General features: G+C 38.5%; 1 protein-coding gene across 6 annotated transcripts in view; it reads right to left on the bottom strand.

The window, feature by feature from the left end:
• The window catches only part of KATNAL1 (katanin catalytic subunit A1 like 1), a 56,929-nt gene that overhangs the window by 23,412 nt on the left and 20,238 nt on the right, over positions 1 to 13,279 (bottom strand). For all 6 annotated transcript variants that reach the window (XM_055542451.1, XM_055542454.1, XM_055542449.1 and 3 more), the window contains exon 4: positions 2,437 to 2,605. In XM_055542451.1, coding sequence (XP_055398426.1) covers positions 2,437 to 2,605 — 169 coding nt within the window. The remainder of the gene's footprint in view (positions 1 to 2,436; positions 2,606 to 13,279) is intronic.

Below are 13,279 nucleotides of genomic sequence, written 5' to 3'. Positions count from 1 at the left end.
TGTTGTACATCCTTTATTATGAGATTTATAATAAATTTGTGTGAATATGCATGCATACTTATATACATACTTTTTTTTTCAAAAAAACTAGTTATTAGACATTTACCAGTATGCTACTAGTTAGATGATCATCATTCATCAAATACTACCCTTATAATCTATATACTTTTCTTCAATAAAGAGATTTTTTTTTTTAGGTCATTGTTCATTTGTATAACTACCTATCCACATTTCTCAAAATAATACTTCAACCCAGTTTCTCTCTCTCCATATCAGACATTCCTAGACTTAAGCATGAGAAAGAAAATATTCAAAAAATGGCCATTTGCTATTAAGTAATTCAATCAATTACTTAAATCAATTACCAGATAACCACGATGGTGTGATCACTCACCTAGAGTCAGACATCCTGGAGTGTGAAGTCAAGGGGGCCTTAGGAAGCATCACTATGAACAAAGCTAGTGGAGGTGATGGAATGCCAGTGCAGCTATTTCAAATCCTAAAAGATGATGCTGTGAAAGTGCTGCACTCAACATGCCAGCAAATTTGGAAAACGCAGCACTGGCCACAGGACTGGAAACGGTCAGTTTTCATTCCAATTCCAAAGAAAGGCAATGCTAAAGAATGTTCAAACTACCACACAACTGTACTCATCACACACTAACAAAGTAATAAAAATTCTCTAAGCCAGGCTTCAACAGTACATGAACCATGAACTTCCAGATGTTCAAGCTGGATTTAGAAAAGGCAGAGGAACCAGAGATCAAATTGCCAACTGGATCACAGAAAAAGCAAGAGAGTTCCAGAAAAACATCTACTTCTGCTTTATTGGCTATGCTAAAGCCTTGTCTGTGTGGACCATGACAAACTGTGGAAAATTCTTAAAGAGACAGGAATATCAGACCATATTATCTGCCTCATGAGACATCTATGAGACTGGACATGGAACAATGGACTGGTTCCAAATTGGGAAAGGAGTATGTCAAGGCTATATATTATCATCCTGCTTATATGCAGAGTACGTCATGCAAAATGCCAGGCTGGATGAAGCACAAGCTGGAACCAAGATTGCCAGGAGAAATATCAATAATCTCAGATATGCAGTTGACACCACCCTTATGGCAGAAAGCAAACAGCAATTAAAGAGCCTCTTGATAAAAGTGAAAGAGGGGAGTACAAAGCTGGCTTAAAACTCAACATTCAAAAAACTAAGATCATGGCATTCAGTCTCATCACTTCATGGCAAATAGATGGGGAAACAATGCAAACAGTGATGAACTTTATTTTCTTGGGCTCCAAAATCACTGCAGATGGTGACTGCAGCCATGAAATTAAAAGACGTTTGCTCCTTGGAAGAAAAGCTATGACAAACCTAGGCAGCATATTAAAAAGCAGAGACATTACTTTTACCAACAAAGGTTGGTCTAGTCAAAGCTATGGTTTTCCCAACGGTCATGTATGGATGTGATAGTTGGAACATAAAGAAAGCTAAGCACCAAAGAATTGATGTTTTTGAACTGTGGTGTTGGAGAAGACTCTTGAAAGTCCCTTAGACTGCAAGGATATCAAACCAGTCAGTCTTAAAGGAAATCAGTCCTGAATATTCATTGGAAGGACTGATGCTAAAGCTGAAGCTCCAATAATTTGGCCACCTGATGTGAAGAACTGACTCACTGGAAAAGACCCTGATGCTGAGAAAGATTTAAGGCAGGAGGTGAACGGGATGACAGAGGATGAGATGGTTGGATGGCATCACCAGCTTGATGGGCATGAGTTTGAGCAAGCTCCAGGAGCTGGTGATGGACAGGGGAAGCCTGGTGTGCTGCAGTCCATGAGGTCACAGAGTTGGACATGACTGAGAGACTGAACTGAAGCACAGCACAGAATCTCTACCCAGTATTATGTTTATTCACCAATCAATTTCCCAGATAAACGTATATACTGAAGGAAATTTTCTCATGAAAGAAAAAAAAAAATCTACTCAAAAATTTACAGATAAATCTAAGTTTTAAAACTCTGTATCAGTAACAAACTGTATCCACTGTCTTATTCTGTGAAGACTATACACACATCTATTTCCTTATAAATCTTTCCCCTACAGTTATGGTTCATTTATTGTTCATTTTACTTCAGAATACTAGCTAAAATATTTTTTTAAGTTTTAAAACTTTATTTTGAATATTTCTACAAAAGCTCCATTTTACTTAAGATTTGTACAGACAAATTTGTGTGTGTGTTTATTTAATACATCTCTGAGTTTACTGGCATTGCAGAATGGCCTTCAAAATGCCAAGACTGCATAAGTTTTTGATTCAGAGTTCTTTTTTATATCTCTTCCATGTTAAAACCAGAGTCCTCTGAAAAGCCTACAAAAATTACAATATGCACCAGAGGTCATGGGCTTAAAGTGAATGAGTCAGGAAGAGGGAGGCTTGCCTTGTCATCTCTCCCTCTGGCTCTGCAGTCCTTATCCCTGCTGGTGGAGGGCTTCTCGCTCTTAGATATGGGATGTGCTCGGCCTACAGGTCCCCGGGCGCCGCCTCCTGGCATCTCTTTCCTCAGAGGTCTTACTTCTCGATTGGGACGCCTTATCTGAGGTGGAGCTCTAACCAAAAAAAATAAAAATTAATCAAAGGCAAAAGTACTTCAATACTACCTCAGTTAATAAAACTATTAAATCAATTAGCCCACAAAGTCAGTTTTTCCCCTTTTGCCAATTCACGGTCACAACTATTAGATCAGTTTTTGAAAGTACTTTTCTGTAAAAAATCCTGGTTGATACAAATATCAAATACATATAAATGATACATGTAACAGCAATTACTTTGTCAAAGTAACAATCACCAATAGAGGGCAATACACACTACTCCCATCTAATAATCTTAATAGTGTAATAGAGTATCAGTTCCTTATTCATTATTGTCCTAAACCAAATAAGTAACTTTAAAAAAAAGTATTAAAAGCTGAAAAGACAAGAATTGAAAATATGTCTATCTGTATAGCTTACCAGTTTATCCTTTACAACCAAAATTATTCTCTCTGCTTCAGTATTGGAAAAACCAGCATTTTATTCATCAAATTACAAATAGCAAGGCTTAATGAAATCTTAATTTAGGTGTATCTAAAATTCATGTTTTGAAGGTGTCAAAAATCAAGAATCATTCAAATTATACAGGCCCCCAAACATGAATCAAGAATTCTGATAACTACATGTGGCAAAAGATGTTAATTCTATTTATGGTGTTGACCATTTCACAATACACACAGATATTGAATCATGACACTGTACACTTGAAACTAACGTACTGTGTCAATTACACGGCAATTTTTAAAAAGAATTTTGATAAACATATAAATATAACTATGCTGACCAAGTAGCACACTTTGTCTCATGTAATGTGAAATGTGTCTTCTTCAAATAGTAAAGTCGGAGGGCTCCTCAGCACAGTACCTACTTGCCCCTCTTTGGGTGCTGGCTGAGACGCTGTCACTTTGTGTATAATTTCCTGAGCTGTCTCTGCCTCTGTTTTCTACCTTTCCTCTCTCTACAGTTCCACCTGTATTTGTAGCCCTTCACATCCCATATGTATATCCCTTTTTCCACCCACGTGCCGAATCTATCATTATCTCTTTTCCAGCTTCTGGCTTTTAATTCATCTAACTCATCATGGAAGTCTCTCTCTCTGTATCAGGGAAGGGTCACATGTGTACAACTCAATAAACCCAGGAAAATGGATGACAAGCCAGGAAGGTGGCAAACTCAAGGTGAAAAATGGGTAACATACTGTAGCATCTTCAGACCACTGGAGTCAGACCACCATGTGAAACTGTTACGGATGAGAGAGCCTGATGAAAAATGTGTGTCTACCTACTAGGTTACCACACACTGACATCGGAGGGAATTCAGTCCAATTAAACAATTATGTACTGAACACCCAGACACCCGTCAGGAGGCAGATAGCCTCTACTGTGCTAGGCCCTCAGAGGAGACAACGATGAAAGAGCAAACTTGTGGGGAAAAAAATCCACAGGAAAGGAACTCAAAAATCATGTATATTGAAATGGTTATACGACATTTTCAAATTTAAAGGCATTATTGTGTTTTTAGTACTAGCACATTTTTAGTCTTTTAAGTATTCTGACTGCCAGTAAGATACAAAAAAATGTGATGAGACTGGCAAAGAATAAAAAAAAAAGAAAAACGTTACACTGCTCTGTTCCTAGTATTTCATTGCAACCATTGTTTTTTGACTGAACTTCCTTTTTGATGAAGAGGTATCAAGTAGGTGAGCAGAACCTTATTATTCTACATATATAAATATAAAACAATAAATATATATATATATAATGGTAAATATATATATATATATATACACGTAACAGTAAGTGCATATCTGCAAATATATAAATGTCTGTCCTGAATCGGATTCATGGCCAAAGACAATCAAATGCAACCAACAACCTCCTTCTGCAGAACACACTTGACATGTGCTTGCCTTCTGTCAGCAGCTGCGCCTGCTATTTAAGTAGTCTGTCATTGTTTGTGGTCCTGCTCTTCCGAGGCACAGCCGGCCTGAGGCTTTTGCTGGCAAACAGCAAGCCCGTCCTTTACAGCTGCGCAACGGGCTGCCGCACGGCTGCTGGGCTGGCCCTGCTAGGCCTCCGTGAGGAGGGGAGAACTGCAGTGAATCCTCAAACAGCTCTTCTGCCTCCTCAGCTTGTGCCTTCCCACCTCGGCTGGCTATTTAGCAGTCTTGGAGGAGTCCTGCTGTAGTCCATTTTGCACACACATCCAGGTCAGTAAAGCTGTGCTGCGAGAGGAATTATTTCAAAGCTCATACACAGGCGGCACTCCAAGAGTGCTACTGCCGACCTTGTCCTGCCGCTCAGTATTCTGACGAGCTCATCCCCGGCCTGCATGAAACTGCTCAAAGAGGCCAGACATGCCACTGGTGGCCAGTCCAGAGTGGCACAGAAAGCCTGCCTGTGCTCTGCAGGTCTTCAGTTCCGTCTCACTGCAGTTTGATATTACATTTGAAACAGACTCTGTCAGCTTCCCAAAGGACATCCTTGATTCTGTCTGTACTTATTCCTCCATTAGCGCATCACTGCACAATGTCATGCTTCAATTTAAGGACTCAGTGACAGCTTCCAGGCTGTAAACAGTAAGTCTCAAGGCTGGTTTTACTGGTCTCTTTTTTAAAAAAGACTTTATTACTAGTAGGGCTGCACTGCATCATCAGTGCTTCCCTGGTGGCTCGGTGGTAATGAACCCACTTGCCAATGCAGAAGATGCAGGAGACACGGGTTTGATCCCTGGGTTGGGAAGATCCCCTGGAGGAGGAAATGGCAACCCATTCCAGTATTCTTGCCTGGAGAATCCAAAGGACAGAGGAGCCTGGTAGGCTATAGTCCGTGAGGTCACAGTCAGACAGACACGACTGAGCGACTCAACCCCCACCTGCCACAGCATCATCAACCTCTGCCCCAACCGTCAAACCCAGGCTGACACCCTCCTAGCTTACAGCATTTCAAATCAGAGAAGCACTGGCAATCTGCAGAGAAACAAGCAGCTTGTCTACGTGGAACTGAGCCCTCCCATGGGAGGATATCTCCTTGTAGGAATGGGAAGAAGGGTGCCTTAGTCTATCAAATGCAAACAACCCTGATCTCCTTCAAAAGTCAATTCTTCCTTTCTAAGCAAAATTAATCACCAATGTTATATGTAAATGTTCCTGTCTAGGAGTGGTAGCACTGCTGATCGGTCAATACCATGAAATAACCCAAAGGTCCAGAATCAGAACAGATGCATGAATCATTATATACATAATGAATGGGATACTATATACACGTGACCATAAATCATAGCCATGTGCAATAACAATAGATCAATCTCAGGACCATAATGCTGGGTGAAAAAGTAAGCTAAAAGAACACAGACAGTAGGATTCCAAGAAAAGCAAGATACTGTTTGGAGATAAAAACAAATACCTGAACTTTTGATGAATGCAAGACACTACACTACATAATATAAAAGGCTTTTGAATATTGGGTTAAATTTTTCCTCATCGTCTAATGAGCAAATCCATCCCATCCAGACCCAAGGAGAGCTGCCAGCCATGCTGATATGAGTAGTTCTGTGTCCTCAGTGCTGTTTTTTGTGAGGAAAATCTCTTCAGAGGTCTACTTTGATTTTTTTTAAATATTCACCTTATTAAAGTTAAAAATGTAAAAACTTCAGTTAGTCCTTAAAGTTTGTGGATTTGTTTACAAATCTTTTTCTGTGCATAAAAGCAGCAGATTTTAGAAGTCACTTTTAAGAGGCTTTAATGCCATTTAAAACCTGGCTAATTAAATGCCACTAAATGTAATATATTTCACAATCTTCTTAGTTCTTCAATTATGTTTCTTAATAAAGCATAGCTTATATATACATACTTTCATAAACTTGGTAACTTAAACTTACAAATGAGGTAAGCCTCAAATTCTCCTAAACGTTCCCCCCAAAGTACTTAACACAAATTTTTATGTAAAAATCACAGATCTAAATTATTCCATAATACACCTGATTGGAATTGCATGCTTATCACTCTCAATAGCCATATTTTCTTAAATTACAAGTATATAAAAATAATAAATATGTACATATCTCTTAACAAAAAAAAATACTATTACAATTTTGATTCTCTTAAGACATTTTTGTTCTTTATTCTAATGGCACTGGAATTGAAAGATGCTTACCCAATATAGAAGATAATTATTGTCCGAGTTAACCAAGATGACATTTAGCCAGAAACTTAAAATGTATGAGATCTGGGGCTACAGACACATTTCTCACACCAAATATTATACAATCCCATTTAACTATGATAGGGGCTGCCGTCTTAGCATTTTTATGTCACCCACAACTAGGAATTTCAGCAAGGACAGTGACTAAATTCTTGTCAGAGACTCTGATGGGACGCACTAAGCTTCATTCAAAAAGTTGCTAAGCCAGTCATTCTATCACTTCTAAGACAGTGTGGGAAACGGGATGACAACATCACTGATTATTTGGTCTAATGGTAGGATGCCACCACTCCCAGGCAGGGTGATAATTTATTAATTTTACTTTGCTCTTCTTTGGATCTAAAGATTGGCCCTTGCCTTTTCTATTTAACTCTAGAGAACTTTGAATTTAAAATACTTAAAATACCTTTCTTCTGCCTAACTCTAAAGACCTTAAAGCCAGATGACAACAGCACTGTTTCAGAAAATAAAAACAGTTATAGAAACAGGCCATAGAAATCCACACAACTTTTACAGATTACATTACAATATTACCAGTTGAATTTTAAATGTCTCACAGTGCTTTGTCTTATAGTCAAGTTCTGAAATTATTCTACTGATTTGCAAAATACGGGACTACAAAAAAATATGAATAATCACTGCACTCAAGAAGCTTATAGTTTACCTAAAATATATACGTATTTTATGTATTGTATTGGACATTCCTTTTCTATCCACATATAAATCCTACAACTAAAGCCTTGCTGAAGAAGAGTTCCCAACTAAACTATAAATAAGAGTCCTCAAGAACAGTAAACTAGAGGGTAAGGCCCTCAAGAACTTAAGCTAAGTATATAGATATAGTTTATTTCTAATGACTTGAATTTTTAGTTGTTTTTTTCCTATAACATTAAAAAAAAAAAGATAGGAATTCTGAATAAAATGTAACAAATATCCTCTTTACACATAGGTGATCTTACCAGAAGATACAGAGAAATACAAAACGGCCAAAAGATAAATAAAATACAGCTGATGGCACTGTGGTTCTTGAAGGTTCCAGGTCTCTGCCACCTCAGGACTTGAGACTTGAACGAGCACATAGAGAGGCCTGAGACAGGCCTGAGGCCTACACTGCCGAAGGTGACCAGAGACTAGCGTGTGAAGCCAGGACTCTCAAAGAGCACATTTAAACATGCACATGGAAGAAATAAGTACATCTGTCCATCCCAGCTTATGCTCTCTATGTGCGGAGTACGCACAAGTCTCCCCTAGAAATAGTAACCAGGGGTCTGTGCACATGAGATGTGGGATTTAGTTTCACACTCACTTAAGCCAAGAAATTTACCTAAAAGTGGTCCAGGCAGGTGACATCCCTAAGGCAGCTGGCTGGGGCCAACAGAGACCCTCCAAGAAGCGACATTCCCCTAAATAAGCCACTCCTCAGAAGGGCTCAGATCTCGAAGGGACACTCTCAACTTGACCACAAACAAGAGCCATCAGAAATAACAAAAAAGATAAGGCGCAAAATAACTTCTAACAACAGAACTATTAGTTATGAACTATAAAATGGCTAAAAGCATAAAAAAGAATTTGAAACAAAAGAAGCATAAGTCTTAAGTAGTGTTAAATAAAAATAAATCTACACTTAGATAATCTGTAGTGAGACTACTTAACACCAAGACAAAAAAATAAAATCATAAAAACAATGAGAGAGAAAACAGAAGGTATCTATCAATACAAACAACAGTTAGACTGCTCATGCAAGCCAGCAGGCAAAAACCCCACCTGAATCACTAACATCAAGCAGGGTGAGAACAGGCTGGAGCTGAAGGGAACACAGGAAGGGCACAGGACAGCACCAGGGACCGACAAGAGGAGGACGTAAGAGGAGAAAAGGCCACAGTCCCGGGGGCGGGGCAGACAAGAAGGAAAAGGGAAGAGGGCAGTGTTAGAGAAGCCAACACAAGAGGAGCATTCCAGAGAAGAGTTGGTGAACACAATCAGCTGTTAACAACAGTTAAACACCAGAACTCTTGAGAACTTGGCATTCCATTTTAAATTAGGAAGCCGTCTTTTAAGAATTCACTCCCAATACTGCAATGAACAGAGATCCAGATCCCTACTTCGTAAGGAACAAGAAGCAGTGAAAGGCAACAGAGGCAGTGTATGCATCACAGCAGTTGCCAAAGGAACCAAGAGGGAAGAAGACAGAGGTAATTAGAGTGCAGCAGGGCGAAGACTTCTTTCAAGAAAGAAGAAACAAAATGAACACGTTATGATTTCATTCTGACTTACCACTATCTTGTTCCCACTCCTTAGTATATCTCTAATGAATTAAAATTTCTATCTTTCAGTTGTCTTTTCTGTAACATAAAAAAAAAAGATAGAAATACCATGTTTTTAGGCACTAATTGTAAAAAACACCTCGAATACCAAAATAAAAGTTTCAAATGAGTGACTACTGAGTCCTACAAAATAAGACAAATGCTCCCTAGAAAACTTACATAAAAGAAATAAAGTAGCCAATTGGAGGGAAGTTCCATTCTTGGGACCCTTCAGCTGAGAATTTAGACCCTGGAGAACACCTGCACCCCTGCACTCACTCTCGGACAATCTTGCTGCTTCTCTTCGTAACTGACTGTCTTCCCTGCAGCCACTCTGATCAGCTGTCCCACACCCCCTCCACCAGCACACGGGACCCCGTCTCCTCTGGCCTACACAGGGGCGCTGCTCCAGCATGGTCCCCTTTCTCCCCTGCACCATCACTCGCCCCTTCCTGTTGCAGCACTCGCATCAGCACACAAACATCTCTAAACAACAAATAATGATTCCACGTATTCCCCAACTACTACTCAATTTCTTTGCTCAACAACACTTGTTGAAAGAACTGCAAGTACTCATTGATTCCAATTCCTCTCTTCCCATTCTCTGAACCCACCAGCCATCTGACCAAAATCACTCATCAGGGTCACCAATGAGCTCTACGCTGCTAAATCCAATCCAATTCTCAATCCTGATCTTACTTAACCTACATGCAGCATTTGATAAAGTTGCTTAGAATCTTCAAACTTCAATTTCTTCTAAAAAAAAAAAGGGATGATATTAATAGTACCAATTATTTTAGAGGGTGGCTGTTGAAGATTAAGAAATAGACCATGTAGAGAGTTTATCAGCACAGTATCTGGTTCACAGTTAAAAACTCAATAAATGTCAGTTATCATAGTTAATCAGCACTGCTAGCTACATTCTACCATAGTCTGTATACTCTATACTCCAGAAACAGAATTCTGGAAGAGACTAAGACTCCAGAATGTTTAGAAGTGTGTATAATCTCAACCTGCCCATCATATTAGGCAATAACCTATTCCACCATATGAAGAATGACCTTAAAATTTCTTTCTTAAAATGCCTTACTTGCTGATGACTCCCAAGTAACTAACTACTAATCCCAATCACTCTTAAACTCTGGCTCTCACTTTCAATTCCTATTCAACAGCTTTGTCTAGATGTTTAATTACATAATTTTTCTCTCATTCTCTAAAGCTCATTAATCACCATATCCAGCCAATCCTAGCTCATTAACAGCTCTCACGCCACTTCACAAGACTGCAAGCTCAGGAAGGCTGCACCCTGCCACACCCCTACAGAAGAACTGACACCCAGCAGAGCACCTGGCATACGACGGGGCCAGCACCGTAGGCAAGGCTGTGCACAACGTCTGGATTATTTCTCATATTAGCTCCACTTCAGGGATGTGGACCTGGCCTACACTGCAGGCAGATTCTTTGCCATCTGAGACGCTAGGGAAGCCCCTAACATAGGGGTTGAATACATCAATAGCAGTGTTTTTTTCTTCCTAAGACTTCAAAGCAATTTTACAAAAGAATCTCATCGTGATATACATTTTAAAGAGGTGAAAACTGAGGCCGGTAGAAGTGAAATTAACCTGGAGGACCACTCCATTTAGTGGTGGCACTGATACAGAAACTTGCTCCCACCTCCCAACCCCAGGAAAGTTTCCCACAGCCTTGGTGAGACACCGTAAGGACGAGAAGGCAGGGTACTCTGTATCAGTACCCGACCTTGGCCATGACTGAGCTTTTTCCAGTGCAAACTGGGATTTTAATATGCGAGCAATTACTTCATCTATTAGGGTATCCACAGAAAACATAGAGCAACGATTTTAATACCGAGTCAACAAGAATTTCCTCTTGGCTGAAATCCTACAGAAGAGCACAAAGTTGATAAAAATCAGTCTTCCCACCTATCTGTATGCAGAAATACACTATGCCATTTCCCTTGGTTCCAGGTTAAACAGCATTAGAGGGCCTGTTAGAGTTATCTTTTTAAACCTGAATGGAAGAAGTCAGATGATGCTTTTCAGGCTGGGTATCCTACTGCTACCGCCATCTCTCCCAAAAGATGTCACTTTAAAAGACCTAACACAATTATTTTTGAAGCTGAATAAAAAATACTTCGTTGATTATAATCTATGTCACATACTGCTCCTATACAGAAAATCTTAATTTCATGGCCTTAGGTCTCACTGGGAAAGATCATTTCTAAATGGCCTCATTAAAGAAACTATGCTTGATAAATTTACATGGCAAATATTATAAAATAATATAATTAACACAAGATATCTTTTAACTTGGGACACTAAGAATAATCTGGAAGCTCCATCTCTTTGGCTTTTAATTCTAATATTGCCAGCACTTCCCATTATAATTCTACTTCTGTAGCTCAGTTTCCCCCATATTCAAAGGCATTAAATCTAATTCATTTTAAAAGACTGCTTTGATTTATCCAAGCAGCTGCTAGTGATCTAATATAGGACCATGATTAAACTCAGAGGACACACAACATATAAGGTATAGCCTGGAACGATACGGCAAACTACCACCAGAGACCACCAGTGGTAACAGAAGCAGCTCTGTGTGAAAAGGACAGACCCATAAGCAGGGCTTCCAAATTAGTGGCTAACAGCAAACATCAGATGCATCCTGGAAACACTTTGTACAGAACAAGGTAAATTATATTTTCCAACTGGCCCACACTGCAATTTCAGTGTGGTATTACCAGAGAGAAATTTTTTAAATTACATTATTTATTTCACTAAGCATCTTCAGTTTCTTTAAGCATCTTTAAGTACTTCATTAAGTATTCTTCATTTTCCTTCTCTCCTACCCACTCTAGTAAGAATTTAATCAAGTGCTTAACAGAATTATATATTATGTATTAGGATATATAGACACTTGTCAAAATATACCCACAAATATCACCAAGTATGTGTAGGAAAGTAACATGGAAGAGCAGATATAAACAAGACTTCTAAAGTTGAAGAGATCTGGGTTCAAATCCTGGCTCTGCCACTTTCTTGTTCAGATGACTTTGGGAAAATAAACTCTATAAGCTTCAATTACTTAGCTCTAGATGGAGTTCATAACAATAAATGAGCAATAGTAATATGGGTACACAATACAAGTAGCTATTTCATAGGATTACTGGAGGTTTAAATAAGAGAATGCTTGCAAAGCACAAAGTGACTGATAACTCGTTATCTCATCCTTTTCCTGAAAATGATTACCCACTTCATGAGGCTTAGACATCTAAAAAAACCACATCCTCTCTGCCAGAGTTATTCAAAATGTTTCAGAAAACTAAGGATTTATGTAGAATGTACTAGAAGGAAATAAAATTCCTTGAGGGATTTTATGAATGAGGCAGTATCATTTTAAAAATTCTGTTAGCTCTTAGTATTTACACGAAAGAACACTGTAGCACTTTATTTCAGAGTTGATGATTCATTTTAATTATTACATGCCAGTTACTGTCTTAAACATTAAAATTTAATTAATTTCATGAGGTAAACACCCCATTTTACAGAGAGTAAAGCTAAATGTTTAAAGGTTAAATAACTTGTACAAGGTCACAAACCAAGGAAGTGTCAGAAGTAGAATTTAAACTCAGATCTCATGGACTCAAGTGTCTTCCCACCACACCAAGAAAATCTAAGGGCTATATTCACTTTCACTAGCTCTAGGTGGTATTTTACTACATTTGTTTTATATGATCTGTAGAAGAAATGAAATTGTAAAAGGAAAAAAAATTATACAAATTCAATCTCTCATAACTTTTAGCCCTAATTCTATCAGGACATGCACACATTCTGTGCTACAATAAAGTTTACTTCATTCTGCCTTACATAGATACCACTATGCTGATATTACTTGGTAAAGGATCTGTGGATTTGCTGATATAAAGATTTTACAGTTTAAAACTCCTAATTCTATGATATTATTCATGGTATTAAACAGCATTCCTTCACTAGTAGAAGCTTGCTGTGTTGTTGAGTGATTTTCCATCACTGTTGATGATATATATGGAAATGGAAATCTTTTTTGTCAGGCAATATACAGTCTTAGATTTGCTTTTATTAAGGATTTCTGATCCACAGAGAAAATTTAATATGGAGGAAGGAGGTTTGGAGAAACATATTCTGGTCCATTCA

This window comes from Bubalus kerabau, chromosome 12 (assembly GCF_029407905.1).
Source record: "Bubalus kerabau isolate K-KA32 ecotype Philippines breed swamp buffalo chromosome 12, PCC_UOA_SB_1v2, whole genome shotgun sequence".
Classification (NCBI taxonomy): Eukaryota; Metazoa; Chordata; class Mammalia; order Artiodactyla; family Bovidae; genus Bubalus; species Bubalus kerabau.
The sequence above is the reverse complement of the archived record's forward strand: the minus strand, read 5'-3'. Positions and strand labels throughout refer to the sequence as shown.